This window comes from Medicago truncatula, chromosome 2 (assembly GCF_003473485.1).
Source record: "Medicago truncatula cultivar Jemalong A17 chromosome 2, MtrunA17r5.0-ANR, whole genome shotgun sequence".
NCBI lineage: Eukaryota > Viridiplantae > Streptophyta > Magnoliopsida > Fabales > Fabaceae > Medicago > Medicago truncatula.
Window position 1 is genome coordinate 42,867,321 of NC_053043.1, and position 25,720 is coordinate 42,893,040.

General features: G+C 32.8%; 2 protein-coding genes and 2 non-coding genes across 4 annotated transcripts; 2 read left to right on the forward strand and 2 right to left on the reverse strand.

The window, feature by feature from the left end:
• Positions 1-2,753: 2,753 nt before the first annotated feature.
• On the reverse strand, positions 2,754-2,826 carry TRNAA-AGC (transfer RNA alanine (anticodon AGC)). Its single transcript has one exon. It is a non-coding gene; the product is annotated as a tRNA-Ala (tRNA).
• A 2,357-nt stretch (positions 2,827-5,183) lies between these two features.
• On the forward strand, positions 5,184-6,539 carry LOC11427218 (protein FAF-like, chloroplastic). Its single transcript, XM_024776136.2, has 2 exons — positions 5,184-5,300; positions 5,577-6,539. Exon 2 carries the CDS (start codon positions 5,606-5,608, stop codon positions 6,500-6,502), a length of 897 nt encoding a protein of 298 aa, XP_024631904.1. The 5' UTR covers positions 5,184-5,300; positions 5,577-5,605; the 3' UTR covers positions 6,503-6,539.
• Positions 6,540-18,001: 11,462 nt separating this feature from the next.
• Positions 18,002-19,359, forward strand: LOC11411406 (protein FAF-like, chloroplastic). Its single transcript, XM_003596853.4, has 2 exons — positions 18,002-18,094; positions 18,321-19,359. The coding sequence occupies exon 2, from the start codon at positions 18,349-18,351 to the stop codon at positions 19,258-19,260; it is 912 nt and encodes a 303-aa protein (XP_003596901.1). The 5' UTR covers positions 18,002-18,094; positions 18,321-18,348; the 3' UTR covers positions 19,261-19,359.
• A 4,504-nt stretch (positions 19,360-23,863) lies between these two features.
• On the reverse strand, positions 23,864-23,936 carry TRNAA-AGC (transfer RNA alanine (anticodon AGC)). The gene has a single exon. It is a non-coding gene; the product is annotated as a tRNA-Ala (tRNA).
• Between the last annotated feature and the right edge of the window lie 1,784 nt (positions 23,937-25,720).

A 25,720-nucleotide genomic window follows, 5' to 3' on the forward strand; every position in this document is an offset into this window, starting at 1 on the left:
AGGCTAAGCCAAGAGATGAGGAATCCAATCCCATTATATTGGATATGCAAATGGATAAAAATCCAAATGTGGAGGACAATTATCTAGCGAAAGAAAAATTGACTCATAGCACAAGCATAGAGGTCCCTGGTCCTTCTGCTCTAGATCAGCCCAATGCTACTTCTGTGTCATTTGGGGATGTTATGGACCCTATTTTTGATGAGACCACTATATTGCAGCCTATCATTTCACCTATCACCACTAATGATGAGATATTAGGGCAAGACAAGAGAAAGGTGCAAATTACTGCTGGTCCTAAAAATAAATCAGCTGCATGTTTAAGAGATGGTAAAGTCTTGAGCAAGTTATGGGGTGAGGAAGAAACTGATGCTTCTGACAACACGGTTGATCCAGAAACTAACACTGAAGTGAATAAAGCCAAGTTTCCATATGCTGCTAGCAGAAAAAGCACAAATTTAGGAGGAACCAGTTCACTCAATGAGTCATTCACTCCATATGTTTCAAATAAACAAAAGAAGAAAAACAAACTGCAGAGTCCTAGAGGATCGAAAAATAAGTGCATTCACACTCGTGCTAAGAGTGGCATTTCAAAAGCCTATAAAACATGATGTGTATGGCTTGATCTTGGCTCTAGTTTGTTCTTTGTTGCTTTGCTTTTAATGTAACCTGTTACTATCCTCAGTTTTTCATCTTATCCCTCCTTAGAAGTGGTTTAAGGCTACTTAGGAAGTGACTTTGCTTTTCTGTCTTGATTGTCTATTTGGGTATTGGCTTAGTCCCCCCAATATTGTACTTTTCCCTTTATTCGTTTATTGCATTTTTCTAGCTTTATCAAAAAAAAAAAAAAAAAAAAAGTGAAGGATAGAAAAAATGATTTGGTGACTTTTTTGGGGTCCCATGTAATGAACAGTCAGTAGAATAAATGAATAAATTAAATATATGGTTGAGGGCATGCTGAGAGAAAGTTCTTTCACAACATCTAAATTATAAACCACTAGAAATGGGAAACTCCTAAGAAAAATAAAATTCTTATGTTTCTTCTTTTAACTTTATAGGTAATAATATTTTTAGAATTATCTCTACATTGTCAAGGATTCCCATTCCGACACAAAATTCACTTAAACATTGCACCCTCACGTCATTTTCCACAATGCTTACTTTAGTCTACTTATATCCTTATAGTTTTTCTTCAAACAAAAAAAAATTGGTGAATCTATCATTAAAATCATAGATGGAGGAAGTATTTGAAAATAATAATTGGTGAAAATTTTCAAGAGGTCAATTAAGGTTAATTTAATTTCTAGCTTAGGTCCACAGTTCATGCAAGCTAATCCAATAATAACTATGAGGTTTGAGAAACATAGGGTTTGCTGGAATCCTAAAAAGTGAAATAATTCAATTGTTGACAATGATGTTTATTATACTAAATACATGGTCATTGGTCAGTGATTAGTTAATAAGATCAAGTGAGCACAAAATTTTCCTATGGTTGTGAATATAATAATAGAGAATACTGTATTATAGTATATGCTTAATAAGCAAGAATGATAGCTGAGTTGTTATCCATTTCATTCTTATAATTTATTGTTATAAAGTGAAGAACTTGAAAAACGAAATGCAGATTCCCATAATGTCAAATTTTATGACGAGGCAACTCCAAATCCATCCATTGCATTGTATACAAACTACAAAGTACTTTTTTTATATAGAAGAATATAAAATTAATTAAATTAAATTATGTTGTGTATGTCTTCGTGAGCTTAACAAAGCTATATATGCCTTAGGAAGAGAACCACACCATGGTGCTATAATTTATGCTTTCCAACTTGTCCACACTAATTAGTTTTAGTTTTGCTTCTGATATGTCTAAGGGGCAATGCAAGCGATTGTATCTATGATTCTATATGCCACTTCGTATTTTGTATCAAAGTAGTTGGTGTCAACTAGTTTCAGTGTAATTCTCTTCCTAGTGAACAAGTAATTTTTAAAATTATTAAATATCACATCTGTTAGCCAGTATTTTTGAATACTTATCTTCAATAGGAAGTTTGTTGAGTCGAAGAGAAGCAATCTTCAAGAATATGCTGAGTACATTTGAAAATTGATAAGGGTAAAAGAAAATATTTCGACAAGTTCTTTGGCTTTGATTGGAGAAATTTAAATCTTATTTCAAGATGTAAGATCAAAGGTCCAGACATATGGAAGCATGTCAAAACTATCGAAGACATGTAGTTTAAGACTGTTGGTCATTTTTAGTTATTTTCTTATGTTATATATAATAGTTTTTCATAGGGAAAAAAATCACGAATCATTTATCAAAAATTATAAAAACTCAAAGTTCCAGTGTAGAGAATAACAAGTGTAGAACGTATGTAACAATGATTTGCTGAACCAATTATTCATTAATGCAATGCAATTACTTTCTTTTAATTTGCTTCACTTTTTCTTCTAAAGTCTTTTATTTTAAATTCTAAAACAAACAACTTGTGGGTTTATGTTGAAAAGGACGGTTATCTTCATCTTTTTTTCATATCAAAAAGTTCATAAACACCATGAACATTCAAAGTTTTCTGAAAATTATTTTGCACAACATGTCCTAAGATTTCTAGTTTGATTATACAAATAACTTTTTAAAACTAGCAATCTTGTTTATCAAAAACACATGTAAACAACATCATACCAAAGAGTGTCACATTAACGTAAGTAAAAAAAAAGATGAGTCTAAAAAATAGTCTAACGAAAAATGATAATTATGGAGATGCGGGGTATCGATCCCCGTACCTCTCGCATGCTAAGCGAGCGCTCTACCATCTGAGCTACATCCCCATATTGTGAAAACTAAAATGTTTAACCATTTTTACACTTATTCCGAATTAACTTACATGTCATTTGTTCGAAGTAATCGAATATTGGTGATTCTCTTATCAAAGATTTAAATCATAATATGCTAAATTGTGGAAAATTAATCTCTATTATAGTTGGGCACACTTTTGGTTATAGGCTTTTTTTGACAGTCCAACAATTTTTTAGTTATATCCGTTTGGCTGATATTTCCTCATATATTTTCACCAAACATGTTACTTACATATTCGGCCAATAATTGGACTTATGCAGTGATTGATCCTTCTTTACTCATGATTAACATTCTGTTCATATCACAATTAAATGATATACTACCTAGTCCATATATAAACTTTCTGCATATAAGGAGTGAACAGCATCAATTCCTAGTTTCCTACACGAGTTATTTTACATAAGATATAGTTTGTAATTTGCACACAAAATTTTATAAAATTTTGCTGATAATTATATGCGTTAATACAATACAAAGAGCGGAAAGACGAGCACGTCTTTCCGCTGAGTATCCGTCTTTTCGATAGTATATATAATTCTTTAAAAGTAACTCTTTAGAATTACCCTAAATCTTAACCATTGATTTTCATTATTACAATCCTCTTAGAAAAATATACTAATTTTATAAGTAGGTAAAAAGATAACTATTTGTTGAAATGTGTCTCAAAATTGATGTTTGAAGTTTGAAAAAATCGTGGCATGTTTGCAGGGCAACGTGGCACGATTGAATGGTTCAGTTTTTGGGTTGCCACTGGAAAAATTGTGGCACGATCCAGGAGGAACGTGACACGATGCAGGAGATAAGATCAAGTACTTTACTGCTACCAACTCCATCGTGGCACGATGGGCTCGAAACGTGGCACGATGTCGCGTATTCCTGAACACTATTTAAGACTTCATTCTTCATTTTTTGTATAGAGCTTCAAGAGAGAGAAACTAGGGAAATCAAAGGAGGTAACTTTAGGGTTGAGGGTCTTTGATTAGGGTTCTCTTGAGGGGTTCTCTTGGGTTGGGAAACATTGTAAACACCTTGGGTGAGTGAAAATCATTGAGTGTCTTGTTCATTGGTGAGATTGGGAAAATGGGAATAAATTAGGGTTGTTCTTTGTGAGCTTGTTGAAGCTAATTTCTTGTAACTCATTTGTATCTCTTTGTAAGAACTCTTTGATAGTGGATTGGAGAGATCAATCTCTCCCCCAGATTATGTCAAGTTGGACCGAACTGGGTCAACAATCTTTGGTGTGTTTGTTTCTCTTCTTTCTTTATCTTTTGCTTGTGGTTTTGAGCTTTTCTTTTTTATTACTAGATTAGATCTAGGTGTTGTTATTATTGTTGTTGCTTCTTGTTGGCTTTGATATTGGTTACTACTTTCATTTGCTCCACACATCATAGTTTGTATTGGTGTGATTTTGAATCCGAATTCACAACACTATTTTATGGTGCATAAGTAAGATAGTATTGTATCATGCATTTTTTTTTTTTTGTATCAAATATGTTTTTAGTTCCTACAAACTCACAAGTTTTTATGTTAGTTCCTATAAGATTTTAATGGTAATTTTAATCCTCTGTGATATTGTAATTTGTAAAAAAAAAAATAGTCCCTATTTTGAATTTCTTTTACAAAATATGGATATTTTTAGTTCTTCAAAATAGTTCCTATAAAATGTGAATAAGGATCAAAAATCTGTAAGGACTAAACTTAAATACTCATAAGAATTTAAAATATATTTATTCCTATTTTCTTTTTTATTGTTAAAACAATTAATATCAACATATTTCATTTGATTTAACGGTGGAAATCCAATTGTGCAAACAAGATCCTGAATGGTACAACACATGTGTCACTTGTACACTGTAAATCTAGATTAAAAGATAATGTAAAAATTGTTACTTTTTAAAATTTTGTATAAAACCATTCCCTCAAAAAAAAAAAAATGTGTATAAAACCTCATGTGGACATTGAACCAATAAGAGCCCTTCCTTTAGCGATAATATTAAAACATAATTTAATTTGATTGTGGCACCTTTTTAAAATGCAAAAGAGAAATAATATTTGTAGAGCCATTTTCTAACAACTTTTGAGACAACTTTCTCTCTCATATTCACATTATATTTTTACTTTCTCTCTCTATTGCTTTGATTTTAGTACTAATAGATACTTTTCTTTATAAAAATATGGTTGTCAACCAAATTAATATTCAAATAACATTCCTCAATGGAAAACTAGCAGACTAGAAACCAATAAAACCATAGTGGGGATCTTGATACAGGTCAAGTAGCTTTTTGGCACCTTATAAATACTCCTCATTTCTTCTACTTTCACTACCTTCAATCAACCACAACCATTCCTCTAACACTTTGCATTATAATTTATAACCATCCTAACCCTTTTTTCCAACCCCTAGTGTTCTATACCTCTACTGTTGAATACTATTTTGTTGCTTCGGGTAATTCATTTAAATTCTTTTACAAGCTTTATATGTATATTTTTTCTTTCTAAACTCACATTCATGTATTAGCCTAATAACTTGAAATTCTATTCCCCTCAAAAAAAAAAAAAAAAAACTTGAAATTCTATTGAAACTAGTAGCACTAATCCATGTTGTAACATGTCTAAAAAAATTACTATTGATTAAATGATTAATTAAATAAAGAAGGTGCGATAACACCCTCTTTTTAATTTTCATTAATTTCTAATTATAGTGTGATTTGCATGTATGCAGCTAACAAAAAGGTTCAAAGCAAAGAAAATATGGTGATGCTTTTCGGGTCTGAAAGTGATAGAAACGGTTCTCAAAATGGGTTATCTTCATCTCCAATGAAAAAATACGATTCCACCATAGTCACTGGTGAATTGGATATATGGAGTTCAATCTTGACCCAAAAAAAGAAAGATGAAGCTTCACAATCAAAAACTCCTCCTTATATTCACCCACTTGTGAAAAATTCACAAAATTATTTAAGTGAAAAGAGTCTTGAAATGTGCACTGAGATTCTTGGATCAGAAAATGGATCAGATGGGTTCTTTTCTTCTTACACATCATTTGAAGATAATAATTCCAAGGATGGTGAAAAATTGAAAGAAAAGGTGAACATGGTGAAGAAACCACGTTGTTTTCCTCCTCCACTTCCTTTACTCTTTAGTCAAAGTCAACCACTCAAAATGAGGCCCCACCGTGACAATGGAAGATTGTTTTTGTTCCTAGAAGTAGTGTCGGTTCCATCACATAACAACTTCTTGGCTAAGCGACAAAATGGTCGCCTTATACTCACATTTGCTAATGAAGAAGAGAAAATTGTTGATGACTTTGAGCAACATGGTTCATTGCCAAGGTCATTGCCTTTGATCAATGTTGTTCCTTTGATTCCTAATGATCAACAAAATAGTATTAGCAACAAGGTTATTGTCTATAGGAACATGAACATATATCAAGGTTCAAATGAAGCATCAAAAGATTTACAACACTTGTTTGTTTTGAGTGAGAAAAATAAGGATTACTTGGTTCACAATTTTGGGTTATGCAAAGCTTCTAGAGCTACAAGGTCTTTTCTTTTAAGGGACCCTTGCTACGTACATTGCTACTTGACCACTCTTTTATTATTTATTTATTCATCCATGTCATGTCATTTTATCTCCTTTAAAAGATAATGGAAAGGGAGAGAAAATTATCATATTTGTAAATTATTGTTGTATTATATTTCTTTTATGTCTATGGTATTATTGATCATTTTAAAACAAAAAAGTCTATGGTATTGCCAATTACACAACTAACCTATAGTTTAAGGTTCATCTATATAACTCGTTTTGACAGTCTTGTCATCATGCTTAAATTACGATCATTATATTTGAACACTTCATATTCTTCTACATTCATATAACATTGTATTTTATCTCTTTATCTCTCTTTCTATATGATTTTTTCTTTTAAATCTTCGTATAATAATTGTAACTTATCACATCATCTTCTCTAATCTTTCTCCCTCGAGAAACATAAACTCATATGGGTGTGCATCAAACAATTTTCTTTAAATAATCATGTTTATTTTCCAACTTTATTGATGTTGTATCTAACTTCAAATGGTGTCCTTCCTCATTGGCAGGGACGGTTTTACCACCCAGCTAACCTGGGCACACGCCTGGGTTCAGTCCCGAATCTTGTAGGAGACCCATAGGTGCCACTGCAGTCCTCAATGTACCTATAACTATCATATTATCTAAAGTATATCATATGTTACATGGTGTTGCAGTGGATAGGTGCGCTCTTTAACCCCATTTGGGTGTGGGTTTGATTCATGTTGTAACCCTCCTTTTTTATTTTCTATTGTATTAAAAATATTTTTATTCAAAAGAAGAGGTCATGTAGGGAATTGAACCACGGTTCTCCATGTTAGTTTCAACAAAACAACCCACCGCACCAATTCACAGTTTTGCTAATATTTTAAAACTGTTTAATATATACTTGTTTTATGATCCGCTATTTTCAAAGTATTAAATGTACACATATTCTTGATGTATCTCTACTATGAATATGCTATGATTTGTATCTATGTCTATACTTTTAAATTCCAACACATGATCCATCCATCCCTGACATGTTGCATCTCATGGCAAACTCAAAACGGATGCTACTACATGAGTAATGTTAGTTGGACATCCACACCATTGATGGTGGTTGATGGTGGTAGCCCGACAACGGAGCTCCAACAGCCCCACAATTGTCGGTGGCGGAGCTCGAGCTCCTCGCATTGGTCGGCTGCCTCCCACCACCAATAGTAGAGAACAAGATCAAGAGAATTATGCAATTATCAGGAATTAAAACTTTCTCTATTTATTGGATAATTTTATTTGAAGAACCAGAAGTTGTACCTACATGTGGTGCGTAAGCGTTATGGGTGAAATTAGGTCGAGCCGAGCTTTGTTTAAATAGGCCAGGCCTAATTTGAAAAACTAGAGTTTAAGCTTGACTATTAGCCTTTCAAAGAAGATTTGGCCTATTTTTAAAAAATCTACCATGTCCTGTTAGCATGTCTAAAAACATATTTTGTGTTGAGGAATTTAAATAGAACATTTGACCTATTTATATAAAAAAGACTAATAACCATATATTTCTTAAAAGACTAATAGGTCAATAAAATTTTGTAGAGTCTATACATCCCAATAAAAATTTGTAGAGCATGTACATCCATTATTTAAATTAATGAGCTTTTTAAAAATTTTAAGCCTAACAACATATTTACAAAACGAGTTAGGTCGAGTTAGACTTTAGGTAGGTCAGGTCATAGGCCCTTGACGAGCGGTCTGGCCTATTCCCACTCATAAGCGTACCTACGGTGCATGGCATTAGACTATGATTCCAAACATATAAGTTTGTGTTTGATTATAGTGATGAAAACTAATGTTGATTAAATTAATTTTTTAAATTAACATCAATTAAAAGTGAATTGAATGTAAGCGGTTTGTGTTAGGATATATGTTCATAAAATTGAGTTGAACAACAAAGTTGAGCATAAAAATCATGTTCGAGATCAAACACTACAATGGGTTTTAGTCGAAATCAATTCTAGAGTTAAAACCAATTCTCCTAAAAAAAACATCCAAACATTTCTACATATTTTGAACTAATTTTGTAACCTAATCACCTCCAAAATGAAACCAGACATACACTAAAATGTATTTCTCTTCATTATATTTAATTTTAGTTCATTGGCCTCTTTGTTTGCGTTAGGTTGGGAGGAAAGGGTGAGGTGTGGAGTTGATGGAGACGGTTGTGAGTGTGGGAGGAAGAGTTATTAGCGGAGTTTATTGGTCTACTTCATGATGTTTCTTTGCAGACTCAACTTTCAGATAAGTGGCAGTAGCAGCTTGACCCTACAGGGGGTTATTCTGTTCGCGGCGTGTACCATTTTTTGACTTCTCAGGAGGCCCCTCAGGTGGATTTAGTCGCACATTTAATCTGGCATAATCAGGTGCCTTTGAAAGTTTCGGTTTTGGCGTGGAGATTGCTTCGTGTCAGATTGCCAACTAAGTCAAATTTGGCAACTCGTGGCACTGTTCTAGCTGAAAAATCAACTATGTGTTTCCGGTTGCGGTCAAGTTGAATATGCGCATCATTTATTCTTAAATTGTGGCACCTTCAGCTCTCTTTGGTCGTTAGTTCGGCATTCGATTGGCTTTTCGGGCATCGATTCTCAGGTTCTTCCATATCATTTTATCCAATTTATGCAACAGGTGGTCTGAAAGCGCGGTGCTAATTTTTACAGTTGAGTTGGCTACTCGGTATGTGGATGGTGTTGAATGAGGGTAATAACAGATTATGTAAGAATTTAGAGTGTTTCATACCACAGTTGTTGGATAAAGTAAAATATTATTCCTTGCTGTGGTTGAAAGCAGATAAAGCCAATTTTATGTATTGCTTTCAGCATTAGTGGTCGAGCTCCTCTACTTGTTTGAGCATCGGCTCATTTTTGTTAATCTTTGGCTTAGTGTTTGTAGTACGTCATTATTGTCGGTGTTAATATAATCTATCTAATCTTGTAAATTGAACGAACTTAACCACCAAAAAGAGAGGTACGTCCTTAAAAATAAAAAAAAAATAAAAAGATGGTACGTGTGAGGATAGGAATGCCCCGTCATGCATGAGCTTGTGGTGGCAATGGCCTTATAAGTTACCTTTTATGGAAAGTACAAATAAAAAAGAAGAGCAAATAGACCAAGAAAATTTGAAAAAAAGATACTAAAAATAGCTAGGTTCTCATCTCATGTTAGGACAAATAGACTTGGTGAATTAACGGTGTCCACTCGATGTCACTGTCTTTCTGTGTATAGGATTTGCAAATAGGGACAGAATCATATGCTGATCTCCCATACGAATTTCGCACTAAAATTTGGTCTCTCTTATTATGTCATCTGTTTATTGTTTGGTACGGAACTAAAGTAGCAACCTCGGTTGGAAAGTATTCATACTCTTTATTATGTGTCTCCTTCTTGTTGGTCAATTGCTTTAATTGTCTTTTATTTAATTTTTAGGAGAATAAGTTGTGAATGTTTATAAAACATTTTGAAAAATGATAAAGTAATTAATATTAAAAGGATATAGAGAAAGGAAAAGACACATGCAAAGTAGTTTTTTACGGGTGAAAAAAAATATTAATCTTTGCTCTAACTCTGTCTACGGTAGGAGATCTTAATATGATGTATGATTAAATTGATCAAATATACTTACATGTACATTGGATTTTATATGTGTGTGTCTATATATATATATATATATATAGGATTTTGCTAGAAGCCATACATGAAGTTGTCTTTTAGCAATCTACACCTCAATGTGTGATTTCCACTTTTTTTAGTTAAAACTTTGCTAAAAGACACCTTCATAAAAGGTGTCTTCTAGGAAAACTCATATATATATATATATATATATATATATATATAGAGGATGTATCATGTGAGAATGATAATTTTATGTGAGAATATGAGAATTAATTTCCAGCCTTTGGATTAAAACTAAACGGATGAGATTAAAAAGTTTCATTTTACAACACATAAGCCTCTCTCTACTCTATCATTTCTTTTAATTCTTCCTAACCGCTTCATCTTCATCTGCTCACCATTTCCAACAATTAACTTCATCTGGATTGTTCATAAAAATAACAACTCTATGAATCTCATTTGATATATAAATCATTTCTTTACATCCGATGCCTATTTTAAGTGAACCTATTGTTGTTAACTGTTCATCTTCAACACCCCTTTGTCAAACCCCCTTCTGTTTATATTTTCGAATTCAGGGTGAAATTCATTTTTCAATCAATTGCTTTCTTAGTCATCGCATCATAAAAAAGGTTGATATTGAATTCATTGTTGTGAAACAAAAAATTGTTGTGTTTTATACGAAATCAGTTCTTTGTTTGATTATGAATTAGATCTCCAACAACTAAGAAAATAAATTAAAATGTAAAATTTGATTAAGTTTTTGTTTTGTTGACTGTTCATCTTCAACATCATTTTTCCAGCATCTGTACCCACTTCTTCATCGCCGTCGGAATCCGACCACCGTGGAAACGTGTCGTGACCAACTGGCAGCTTGTTCAGTCATGATTTTTGTTTTCTTTCCCAACATTTTTTTGGATTGGTTTCTTTCTATGGATTTTCCGACATCGGACATGTGCATGAAAGTGGCGACGACGGGTTCCGATCGTGAATCGGTGGTGACGGCGGGTTTCTGACCGGGAATCGGTGGCGATGGCGGCGTTGAGCTGGGGAGGGTTGGGTTCGCTAAGGAGGGGAAGGAGAAATAATAGAATAAGAAGAGAAACATGTGTTGTTGTATGAGTCATTTTAATCTCAACCATCTATTTAATATCCAAGGGCCTATAATTGTTCTCACCATTCTCACATACAAAAGTCATTCTCATGTGATATGTCCTCTATATATATATATATATATTGATTGTAAGTTTACATAACTACAAATTTTAAATTTATTTGAAATTTTGTGTTTAATATGACAATGATCAATAATTAAATTGATGAAATTTAATATTTTATAAATAGTTATTATACGAAATAACTAATTTTACTTTTAATTATCACATGTAGTGGCTTAATCCCCTATTATGTTTGGGAGTTGATAAGTGCTAGAAAGTTGTATTTTAAGTGATATATTTTAGGCACTTTTGTTACTTATTATGCAAGTTATTAAGGGAAGAGCCGAGAGATAAGTGATTATTGCCCTTTCACGCTTTATTTATCTTACTTCACCCATTTGTGCAGGATTTGAACTCAAGACATCAAGCAAAGAGCAAAAATGAAGAAAAGTACAAAAAGGCTGAAAAATGAAGGTTACTCGCCCCCAACTCGCCATGGCCAGTAGAAGGCGAGCAATTCCAGTAGCCAACAGAGATTACACGCCACCAACTCGCAATGGCGAGTGGAAGGCGAGCCCACTCGCCATGGCGAATGATTTTACTCGCGAGGCGAGTTAGGGCGGTTTACCCTCTCACAGCTGACGTGGCACAAACCCAATGGCGAAGGAACCTCAACTCGCCCTGGCGAATGAAGGAGCTCGCGAGGCGAGTAGATGCAGAATCAGAATTCTATAAATAGCCCACTCAACCATTTCATTGAGATACTTAGTTTTCTCTGAGTTTTTCATACTTTTCACTTGTAATATTCTTAGAGAGAGAGAGATAGGGCTTGTGCTGTATAGAGTGGGAGTGATAGAAATTGAATTCTACATCACTTTGTTGAGAGATCACAAGTGTGTAATGGATCTTTCTCTTTCAATTCATTCTTGCAAGGCTTCCATGACAATGAGTAGCTAAATCTCCTTTGTTGGGATTAGAGGTACTTGATCATAGTTTAACATGTAATCTTTTGATCTATAAATATATGGTTCTAGCATTTGATTTGATATTGATGTTATTCTTGCACTTTAATGCTTATGCTTGATTTAATTGTGATTGAGAAATACTTTTGAATCTAGGTTTAGAATAACCATCTATCAAAACATAGGTTCTAGACATGGAATCGATGTTTTGATAATCACCTTGAGTATCCAAACCTAAAGCTTTCTTATCATTCAATAGATTGAGAAATCATCGATTGAACGATAAGATCGACTCTTGAATCATTCAATAGTTTGAGACATCGACCATTGAATGATACAATTGATTTCACAATATTGTTTGGACACGAATGGTGTTGTCGAGGGATACGTGATAATATCAAAGAAAAGCTAGAATCCATGTATGATCATTAGGTTACGTGTGACGCTCGATCAAGGAACTCTAATCCTAACAAGTTTTACGCCCTATTAATCTCAATTTTATCATTTGCAATTGAGTTACTAAAACAAACAACCAATTATCTTTTTAACTTGGAATGGTATTTGGTGTCGAACGGTCCGCGATATCGCACTAGTCCCTGAGGAGACGATATAAATACTTACAATTGTTTGATGCAAAAATACTACATCAGGAGTTCCAATTTAACTTTATTTAGTTTCAGTTTTATAGCGTGCCTACTTTGTTGATAACACGCTAAGTTTTTTCTTAGTTTTTTTATGTAACTTTATGTTATCCTTAATTAGCTTTTCTGTAACACTTCTTGTGCTCGAGAGATTAAGTTGCGTTTAATATATACCATTTAAACTTCTTAAAAAAAAAAACTAACTAACTAACTTTTCTCATTCAAGTAAACTGGTGCATAATATATATATATAGAGTATGTATGCATATTTGTCGTAAGCATTGTAAGAAATACTTGTTTTGTTTTGTCTGGAAAAAAAAAAAAAAAAAACTTGTTTTAAGCTAATAATACTATTAGTCGATTTTGACCACAAACCAAAAGAAAAAAAAAAGCTATTAATGTGTTGGTGAAGGATTGAAAAAATGATTTGGTGTCTTTTTTGGGGTCCCATGTATGTATAATGAACAGAAAGGAATGTCTATAGAATAAAATGAATAAATTAAATATATGGTTGAGCGTATAGGGAGAGAAAGTTCTTTCACAAAATCTATATTCTAGACCACTAGAAATTAAGAACGAAATTCTTATGTTTCTTCTTTTAACATTTATAGGTAATATTCTTAGAATAAGCTCTACATTGTCAAGGATCCCCCATTCCGACACAAAATTTAACTCAAACAATGCACCCTCACGTAATCTTCCACTATATTTTGTCGTTTTGGGCGGTGAAAAATATTCAAATATTCATAAGTTGTTAAATAATCACACGAAGGCAACTATGAAAATATTAATTATTAAATACCAATATAGAGCCACTACTATGCATGGCATCACGTACACTTTCATGAATGAACTAATATATAGTTGTACTCAATTGAAATATATAGGTCAAATACTACGCTTTATTTTCAACCTTTATATTTTATTAAAGAATTCATGGAAAGTAATAACCCAAAAAATTGGTGAAAAGTTTCCAGAGGTCAATTAAGCTTAATTTAATTTCCAGTACTAGCTAGGTCCACAATTGATCCAAGCTGATCCAATAACTATATATGAGGTTTGAGAAACATAGGTTTGATGGAATCCAACAGAAAGTTAAATGATTCAATTGTTGACAATGATGTTTATTATGCTAAATACATGGTCACTGATTTGTTTATCAGATCAAGTGATTAGTTACCACAAATTTTTCATATGCTTGTGACTATAATAATAGAGAATATGATATATGCAAAAAATGATACCTGAGTTGTCTCATCCAATTCATTTCTATATTTATATATTATAAAGAACTTGAGCGAAAACTCAGATTCCCAAATGTAAAAACCAAATCCATCCGTTGCATATTGTGTACAATTTTTTTTTTAATTTAAGAATGTACAAATTAATTAAATTTGGTTGTGTATGATGTTTTAACTGCTAAATGAACACTTTTACATACTCACAGCTATCGAAAACATATTTATTGCTATTGGACGTGGAGACTTATGCATAATTAGTCGAACCATGTGATTAATTTGTGTCTTCTTTATTGGTTTTATTAATGTTCCAACCTCAAGTCGATCACGTTATAGAGGTATTACAAGCTTTGTGTCTCATATATGTAAACTCTTCTGATTTGATCCTTTTTAAAAGGCACTTTGATGGATAGTGGAGTGTGTTCTATATAAAAATTAGCATCAACCTCAATTCTTAAACAATGTGAAACTTTTTTGTGTATCGAAATAGTAACTCCCCCATCAAAGTTAAAGGGATAGAGAATCTACCATCCCTACTTGTGTTGGGTCACTAGGGGACCATATCGAGGCTTGAATAACCACACAAGCAAGAGAGACACAACACTTTTATCCAAAACCTTAAGACAAAGGGTTTATGGGTCATCTTACTTATAAGTGTTGGAACAAAATGTGTTTCACAATAAACCTTAATGAGTTTTGATGATAACAAGGTATTAAAAATTGTCAATTGGTTATTGCTAATAATTGTTCAAGTGTACAGGACCATAGGCAAAGTCATTCAATTTCAATAGGTCTTGGAAGAACAATGGAGAGCAAAGGAATCCAAAGCATCTGAAGAAAACTGCGTCTGAAGCTAAGAAGTGCTTCTGAAGTACCAAGTGTCTCTGAAGTAATGACGTCATCAGAAGCAGAAGTCCATCAGAAGCAGAAGACCATCAGAAGCTATATCATCACCAGAAGCTGCAATTGATCAGTAAATTTAAACTGAAGATTCAAAGGAGCTGTTTTTCGTTTCAACCTCATCTAAGAGAACGAAGAATTGAAAGGGAGGTATCAACGGTCATTTGGAAAGCATTGGATACTTGTCCTTCGCTATCAGAGTTGACAAAGTACAAGTGTACAACCACTACCTCCACTACTCTGTTTTTGTCTACGCTACAAGACAAGACAAGCCTGCAGAATTGTTCCTTCAAGATGGGAATGAATTTGAAGTTGATCCCTCAAATGACTACACCCAAATCAGGCAAAAGATTACTGGTGGATGATCAAAGGAACTCAAACGACTCTTTAGACGTGCTAAAAATCTCAACGTCTCTTTCACACCTCTATATAAAGGAGTGAGGACTTGAAGATTGGTCAGAGACATCAACACAAGTTAAAAGCGCCAAAACTCTGCCAAATTTGATTCTAAAAAGCACATTGAATTTCTGCACTGATTTGATACATCTTAGAAATTCTTAAGTCTAGAGTCTTTATTGCATTGTATTGTGAACACCACTGTTAGTATATCAAGTGTTCAAAGTCAAACATTTTCTCTGTATTTTTGTTTGAATAGAAGCCTCTTGCCTGCGTGCTTGAGCATTAGAAGACTCTTGCTTTAGTGCTTGACCATTGGAAGACTCTTGCCTGCGTGCTTGAGCATTTTGAGAAGTCTCATACTTAGAGAGTATTGAGCATTTGTAATTTTTGTGATTCTTAGTGAAAATCTCCTTGGAAGTGCAAGGGGGACTGGACTACTTCCGGTTTGTGGAAGGAACCAGGATAATTGCTTGTGTCTCTCTTTCTTTTCTCTGCTCTGTGTTATTCCGCTGCATATCTGATTCTGAACATCACATCAGAAGCATTCCTAACCTGCTTCTGAAGTGTTATCAGAAGAAGAATTTTTAGAGAAAAAGAAAACACAATTCAACCCCCCCCCCCCCCCCCCCCCTCCTTGTGTTTTTCTCACCTTCAATAAGGTGTTCAACCTTTACTATTTTATCCGATGTGGGACATATAACTCACACTTGCACACAACAACACTCCCCCTAAAGTGTGAGTCCATCAATTCATCATGCTCCCCCTCAAGCGGAAGCTCTTACTTGGTTGTATCGTCGTTGCTGGTTTCTCTGCAAACGGATCGATACTGCTTGTACCGCCGTTGCTGCTTTATGTGCAAACGGATCGTCTGGCCTCGATCGTACCCTTCGTCGAACGGGGCTCTGATACCACTGTTGGGCACACAACAACAACTTGAAGTGTTAATGTTTCGACATTAAGTCCAAGACACCACGTTTTTGAGATATTGTCTAATTTAGATCTTGTGTGTGAATCATCATGATGGATAAAGTGTGAGTGTTTCATATAAACTATTAGTAGCTTCTATTCTAAAATAACAAAGTAGAACTTGTTTTAGTGTACCAAAATAATTAGTTCATTAAAAGTTTTGTTATTTGATATTTCTCAACCCTTTGTCTCTCATGGCAATCAAGATCAATTGTGTAATATGGTGACCACGTCCTTCCTTGTACGGAATAGGAAGCAAAAAAGCAAAGGTGTGACGCGCATTCTTCGTTTCCACATAAATTATACCTTATGATTAAACTACTATATAGTTAAAAATTAATCTAGAAGTGTATGATTCTCCTTCAAACAATGGGGGGTATGATTCCTTATGATTAAACTTCACCTTTCTTTTACTATTATAGTTTCATTGATGCGTGCTTGCTCTATTAATATATTATTTTTGCTTACATGTCCTTGTCAATTAAAAAGGTTTTGCTTCTCTTTAATTTACATCATTTTTGGAGGCTAGGGGTATGAGTGATGGTTTGTTCATTCTTCTATGGAAGATCATCATTATTTCACCTCTATTCCTAATTCAATTTATTTAAAAGTATATGTGTGTGACACAAAACCAGCAAATCATTAGCCAAGTTTTGTAAATAATATCGTCAAATGTACAAAATGTTAAAAGTGGGGTTTTTATTTTAAAACATGCTTAGAAAAATAAAATTGAAATAACCATGCAATGATTATGAATCCTTAAAGCAAGATGAAATAATGTCTACATAAAAGGAAATTGTGTTAGCTGAAACTTCACTTATTCAACGCAAGGTCATCACCATCTCCCGCAACTCGTAGATTTCAGGTCGTGATGGATCAAAATCTTACTATGCTAAATTGTGTGGAAGATTAATCTCTTCTATATATTATACTTGAGCCCACGGTTGGTTATATGTTTTTTTAATAGTCCAACCATTTTTTATTAGTTAGTTATATCCGCTTGACTTTTTACATGTAATTAAAGAGTGAATTAGAGCATCAATTTCTAGTTCTTGTCTATACACTCATAATTATATACTTCTTGAGTTCCTTTTTATAAGACCACTTTATAAAAATTATGGATATTAAAAAAATTTGTCGGAATAATTAGGGACAAAACAATTTTTAAAATTGTCTTATAATTAGGGAGGGATAGAGTATAACACTTTTCATACAAAACAATTCTCTTAAAAAAATATACTAACTTTATAAGTAGTTAAAAGATAACTAAATGTATATGATGCACGGGTAAGATTGAGTTGTATCATGCACAATTTTTCACTATTGAATCAATAACTCTCGTCTTATCTCATTAAATTTAATAGTAGAACTTGTTGATCCAAATGTAAAAACTAACTTATGTATTGTATAACACCTACCTCATTTGTGCACGTAAAAATAATGATAAAAGATGATGTAAAAATGTAAAAAGAAATTCATTATTGTGTGTTAAAGCTCGTATGGCCATTGAACCAATATTAGGCCTCCCTTTAGCCGTAATATTAAAACCTTAGTTGATTTTGTGGTACCTTTCGAAAAGGAGAATATAACGCACTGAAAATAAATAAAACCAATAATGGGGATCTTGATACAGATCAGGTAGCTTTTGGCACCTTATAAATAATCCTCAACCATCAATCAACCACAACCATTCCTCTACGACAGCAAGAACCATCCTTACCCTTTCTTCTTCTTTTACAATTAGCACTACCAATTGTTGCCGAAGGTAATTCATTAAAATTCTTTTTCAAGCTTTATGTGTTTTTTTTTCTCTCTCTAAACCCACATGCATGTAGTATCCCATGAATCATCCTTTCTAATAACTTGTAATTAATTCTATTAAAACTAGTTAGCACTAATCCATGTTGTGATATGTCTAAAAAAAGTACAATGTTGATTAGATTGATAATATTATTACCCTTTTTCTAATAGTCTTACTAACATGTATGCAGCTAACAAGAAGATCCAAACCAAAGAAATATGGTGATGCAAAACTCACACTCAAAAATCACAAGTGAATTGGATATATGGAGTTCAATCTTGAACCAAAAGAACAAAGATGAAGCTTCACAATCAAAAACTCCTCCTTATATTCATCCACTTGTGAAAAATTCAAACAATTATCTAAGTGCTAAGAGTCTTGAAATTTGCACCGAGAGCCTTGGATCAGAAACTGGCTCAGATGGTTTCTCTTCTTACACATCATATGAGGATAACAATTCAAACGAAGATGAAAACTTGAAAGAAAAGGCGGACATGGTGAAGAAACCACGTTGTTATCCTCCTCCACTTCCTTCACTCTTTAGTCATAGCCAACCACTTCAAATGATGCCCCGCCGTGACAATGGAAGGTTGTCTTTGTTCCTACAAGTTGTGTCAATTCCTTCACCTAATAAATTCTTCGCTAAGCGACAAAATGGTCGCCTTATCCTCACGTTTGCTACTAATGATGAAGAAGAAATTGATGAGGACTTTGAGGAAGATAAGAGTGTGATAGAGAAAACGCAAATTTTGTCTAGTGAAATTACAAATGTTCATAGTTTGGAATTAACGTCGGTGAATAAGACAATTGGGTTAGTTAACAAGAGACCAAAACGTTCAAAGTTCAACCAAGTGTCCAATTTTGATGATGGTAATATTGTGCAACATGGTTCAATATTGCCTATGATCAATGGTTATGAATATTACTGGCGAAACAAGGCTACTGGAAATGTTTTCTCTAGGAACATGAACATATATCAAGGTTCAAATGAAGCATCACAAGATTTACCACACTTGTTTGTTTTGAGTGGGAAAAATAAGGATAAGTTGGTTCACGATTTGAGGTTTTGCAAAGATTATAGAGCTACAAGGTCTTTTTTGTTAAGGGACCCTTGTTACATTGCTACCTGACCACTCTTTTTTTTTTTTTTAATTATTCATCCATGTCATGTTATTTTATCTCCTTAAAAGAAAATGGAAAGGAAAGAGGAAAATATCATATTTGTAAATTATTGTTGTATTATATATTTCTTTTATGTCTATGGTATTAATTATTGATCATTTTAAAAAATAAAAAGCCTACGTTATTAACAATTACACAACTCCTAAAATATGGTCTCAGGTTCTACCGTCTTGTCATCATGCTTAAATTACAAAAAAAAAAAATATATATATATATATACATATATATATATATATATATATATATATATTGAACACTCCATATTCTCCTCCATTCATTCAACATCTTATTTTTTTTCTATTTCTCTCTTTCTATCTCAACTCTAGCATATCACATCATTTTCTCTAATATTTCTCTATCGAGAAGTATACACTCATATGGGTGTACACCAAACATTTTCCTATAAACTATCAATCATGTTTTCTTTCCAACTTTATTGATGTTGTATCTAAGCCTATGAGGTTTCAAGTGGTGTACTTGAATGGATTGCGATGAGTTGAACCATTAAGTTAAGTTCACAAAGAGGTCAATTACCTTATCAAATAGCTAAATATATGGTGAAAACCTAATTTAAAAATTTAGATAGTAACGAGGATGGTCAACCCTCTCATACTTGCTATATTATCTACTATCTTCAAAATCTTAAAGATACAAATATTCTTGATCAATCTCTATTATGATTATGGTATAATTCGTATCTATGATCTATGCCTATACTCTTAAATTCCAACACATGATATTCAATTCATCCTCCATATGTTGCATCTCATGGTAAACTCAAAATGGTTGCTATTACATACGAGTAATGATAAGTGGACATACATTTGACACCCCACCGTTGGTGGTGATAGGCCGAGGGTGGAGCTCCAACGGACTCGCTTTGGTCGGCCGCCTCCCCCCACCAAGTGTTTATAAGGGGGAAAGGTCATAGAATACATTCCTAAAAGAATCTTAAAGCAACCAAATTAACCAAAGTGTTGCAGTTGCTGTCGCGGTTGATAAACCAATGGCCAAGAGTTCAATAACTTCGAATAGATAGTTGTTGAAGGGGTGCATGTTAAAGACATTACCATGATCACCTCGTCTTCAACAATACTATAAATCAATTGCTCAATTTCAATCAAGAAATTTCTTATTTGTCTTAGATGACTAGTTCCTCGATCTATTGATCATTAAGAGCCCAAAATTGAATTAAATCGTGATTATTTACAACAACATGTGGTAAGCGTTGCAACCAAGCCTATGACTTCAATTCCCGCTAATGCTAAAACTCAAATCTCAATATTTTTTTATGATATGAAAATATTTGCCAAATTTTTTAATATACTCTCTTAAATGAGGATATCGCCGTTGATGATGAGTTTACTGTGGTTACACTGAATCACAAAGATATAAACTTAGAAAACAGTAGAGGTGACTTAAAAATTATTTAGCATGAATTTTTGTTCTGCCCTCTTATAATTATGTTCTTTTGTTTTCTTTTTCTAATTGTTTTTGATAATTTCTTTTTTTTTTTCATCAACATATTTTTATTATTGTTTTAAAAGAAAATTATTAACCCAGTGGTGATTTGTTACTAGCTAGTGGAAATGAATTGTCACCTCCAAAATGGAATCAAGCATATACTAAATGTATTTCTCTTGAATATATTTTATTTTGAAAATTCTGTCTTCGTGTAGTTTCTCTTTCACGATAAAATATTCAATTGAAAATTGAATGAAATTAACCAGCAAAAAGAGAGCAATGGAACAGTTCAAACAAACATGTCCTACTCACAGACACATAGTACGTGTGAAGATAGGAATTCCTTGTCATGCATGAGCTTGTGGTGGCAATGGCCTTATAAATAAATTACCTTTTATGAAAAAGGAAGACCAAATAGACAAAGAAAATTTGAAAAAAGATGCTGAAAATAGCTTGGTTCTCATTTCATGTAATTAAAACAATAGAATTGGTCTTCCTTGTTATGTCATTTCATACTCTTTATTATGTGGCTCTTTCCTATTCGTCAATTGCTTCAATTGTCTTTTATTTTAGTTTTTAGGAGAAAAAGTTGTGAAAAGACTGTTTATACTAGTTGTTTTTATTTTCGTCAAGTATTTTTATACTAGTTTATATCCAACTTTTGTTACATCCAATACAATATTGTACCGCTAGAAAGGAATGTCTATAGAATAAAATGAATAAGTTAATATATGGTTGAGCGAGCGCATAGGGAGAGAAAGTTCTTTTATAACATCTAGAAATGGGAAATTCCTAAGAACAAAATTCTTATGTTTCTTCTTTTAACATTTATAGATAATATTCTTAGAATAAGCTATACTATTTTCAAGGATTCCCATTTCGACACATAATTTTACTCAAACAATGCACCCTCATGTAATCTTCCACTATATTTTGTCGCTTTTGATGATGGTGAAAGATATTCTGGTGATTCTTCACTTGTTTAATTACACAAATTATAAGACAATTATGAAAGCAACTCTAACTCTAAACAAATTAAATACAACATATTAATTATTAAATACCGAATAAAGTCTCCACGGCTTTCACACTTTCATGAATTAATGAACTAATATATAGTTGCACTCAATTGAAGTATATAGGTCAAATGAATTCATGGTGAAAAGTTTTTAGAGGTCAATTAAGCTTAATTTAATTTCCAGTACTATAGGTCCCTAATCCAATAATAATATTATGAGGTTTGAGAAACATAGGCTTCATGGAATCCAACTAAAAGTTAAATGATTCAGTTGTTGACAATGATGTTAATTTATTATGCTAAATACATGGTCACTGATTTGTTTATCAGATCAAGTGATTAGTTACCACACATTTTTTATATGCTTGTGAGTATAGTAGAGAATATGATATATGCTTAATTTAGCAAAAATGATAGCTGACTTGTCATCCAATTCATTTATGTATTTATATATAAAGAAAAGAACTTGAATGCGAAAACTCATATTCTCGGAATGTAAAATTTTATGACGAGGCAACTGTAAATCCATCCGTTGCATATTGTGTACAAATTATATGTTTCTATGGAAGAATGTACAAATTAATTAAATTAATAAATTGGCTGTGTATGATACTGATAAATGAACACTTATACATATTTACAGCTATCAGAGACATAGTAACTGTTTTCGGAGACGTAGGCACAGTTGGACGAACATAGTGATTAATTAATTTGTCTTCTTTATCGGTTTTACTAATGTTCGAACCTTATGTACGTGACATCAAGTTATCAATGTATTGTCCGTTTTGTGTATGTAATCTCTTCTGATTTGGTCATTTTTAAATGTCACTTTGATGAATAGCGACCAGAGTGTGTGTTGTCTATAAACTTTCATCAACCTCGATTCTCAAATAGTAGCTCCCGAGTCAAAGTTAAAGGGATATAGAGCATGTCATCCCTTGATCGAGTGTGGGATAGGTACGACCCATGTCTGAAGTGTCAATATTTCGACATTAAGTTCAAGATACTACGTTTTTTAGATATTGTCTTATTTAGGTCTTGTGTGTAAGACATCGCGGTGAATAAAGTGAGAGTGTTTCACATAAACGACTCGTAGCTTCGATTCTCATATAACAATGTAAGACTTTTTTAATGTACCGAAATAATTTGTTTCTCTTTAGTTTTTTCATTTGATATTTCTCAACTATTTGTCTATCATGAACCCTGTAATATTCCTTCCAAAAAAAAAATGAACCCTGTAATATGGTGTGACGCGCATTCTTTGTTTCCACATAAATTATTCCTTCTGATTAAACTACTATATAATTTTTAGACTACTTTATTCAAAACAAAAAAAAGAAGTAGTTTTTAGACTATACTATTTAATTAAAAATTATAGGTGTAAGTGTATGATGATTCTGCTTCAAGCAGTAGGGTTGTAAGTTTTATAGCCGCCCAAACATATTAGGCTCTCCCAAAGGCGATTCTTTGCTTCCTTCGTAAACCATTTTCATCCAACAAATGTCACTTTCTGTCTCATGGTAATATTACTTATATTATGTGCCTGGAATCCATGCATGCTTTTTTTACCTCACCTTTCTTTTATTATAGTTCTATTGGTGCTTGCTTGCTCTATCAATAAATTGTTTTTGCTTTCCCTTTTTATCATTTTTGGTGGTTAGGGGTATGGGAAGAGAGTGATGGGTTGTTCATTCTTATATGCAAGATCATCCTTATTTTATTTGACCTCTATTCCTAATTAATTCAATTTATTTTAAAAGATGAGTGTGAGTGTGTGACAAAAAACCAGCAAATCATTAGCTAAGCTTTGTAAATCATTCATTAGATCGTCAAATGTACTGGTTACATACTTTGAGTTTAAACAAACTTTTCAAAAAACATGCATAGAAAAATAAAATTGAAAAAACCATGCAATGATTATGAATCCTTAAACTAAGATGAAATCGATGTCTACGTAAAAGGAAATGTATAAGCTATTTTTTAATAATAAAAAAAAAAAGTAAAAAGCACTCGGTTAAAATAAATGGTGCAGCGAAACAAAAAAAATATGGTGCAAAAAAAGAGAATTATGGAGATGCGGGGTATCGATCCCCGTACCTCTCGCATGCTAAGCGAGCGCTCTACCATCTGAGCTACATCCCCATATAGGATATTGTTGAATGGCTAACCCTTTTTAAACTTATTTTGAATGAACTTACATGTCATATGTTCATGTTTGAAGTAATCTAACATCCAATATTGGCGATTCTCTTGTCGAAGATTTAAATATGTTCTGAACTGGGTTAAGGCTAATAACCTCAACTGACTCGATCACCTCTTGCTTATAACTTATGCGTGGATCATAATGGAATCACCATAAATTCATTGGATCAAGGTCGTGTAAACTAATATGGACCGTTCAAACTGGATCCAACACTAGCGCTTGTCACAATTTGCTCATATTGTCTTATGAGGAAAGTTGTTCGGATAAGAGTTTTTAGCGCTTGAAACCCTAATTCCTTATTATAAAGTTTAACTCATATGTGCACATATTTTCTATCTTAAAAACCTCACACATTTCGCGCATTCTTACCTGATCGTCAGAGTGTTTGCAGATACATCACCTCCTCTAAAAAAGAAAGTAGTTACTAAACGAAAGTCAATCACTTAAAGTCATCACCATCTCTCAACTCGTATATGTCAATCCTGGCGGATCAAAATATTAGCTCTGTGGAAAATAATCTCTTCTACTCCCTCCGTCTCACAATAATTGTCTTTTTACCTATTTTTCTTTTTCTCAAAATAATTATCACTTTAAAATACCAATGCAGCATTTATTATTTTTTTTCATTATAATACCCTTATTTATTGAACTTCATCCAACTTAACTACTCCACTAACTACAGTTAATAAGGGCGTTTTAGTAAAAGATACTAATTTTACCATCAAAATCAACACAATTAATCATTTCCTTAATAACCATGCATCAATCTTAAACGACTATTATTTAGAGACGGAGAGAGTATTATACTTTAGCACATGGTTATATGTTTTTTACAGTCCAACAATTTTTGTTTAGTTATATCCTTATACATTTTGACTAAACATGTTTCTTACATATTCGACCAATAGTTGGAGTAAATGCAGTAATGATCCTACTTACTTATAATGTGCATTCAGTTCATATCACAATTAAATGCTATAGTAGTCCGCATATTTCCTTTTTACATGTGATTAATTAAAGAGTGAAGAGCATCAATTCCTAGTTCATGTTTATACACTCGATTTACAATCTCATAATTATTTTTAACACTTTTCATGCAAAGCAATTCTCTCCGAAAAATATACTAATTTTATAAGTAGTTAAAAGATAATTGATTCATCCAGAAGTCCTAGCTCAACTGGTAAAATGTCAAAATTGTTAGGCCGAATGCCATGATCGGGGTTCGAACCTCGGTTCCTCCACTTGTGTGTGTGAGTTTATAATGGCTTTGCCATTTCGTCTATCTACCAAAAAAAAAAAAAGATAATTGATTCTATATTCCCTAAAAAAATAAATAGTGTTGTACCATGTGCATTTTTTTCACTATTGAATCAATAAGTTTCATCATATCTCACTTAATATAATAGTCAAATTTGTTGATCCAATTGTGAAAACTAACTTATGTGTGATACAACACCTACTTGCATAGAATATACGTTAAAAAAACAATGTAAATTGTAATTTTTCAAAGGGTTAATAGTGTTTTACCCCTGTAATATAGGTCATTTTCGGTTTTCCTCCTCTAAAATATTTTTTTTGGATTCCATCTTTGTAATTTAAAGATTTTTTGGTTTTAGACCTTCATGAAAAATTTTACCCCCTGTAATTTGAAGAAATTTCGGTTTACCTTCCTACAATTTGAGCAAATTTTAATTTACCCCCTGTTAATTTGAGAAAATTTCGG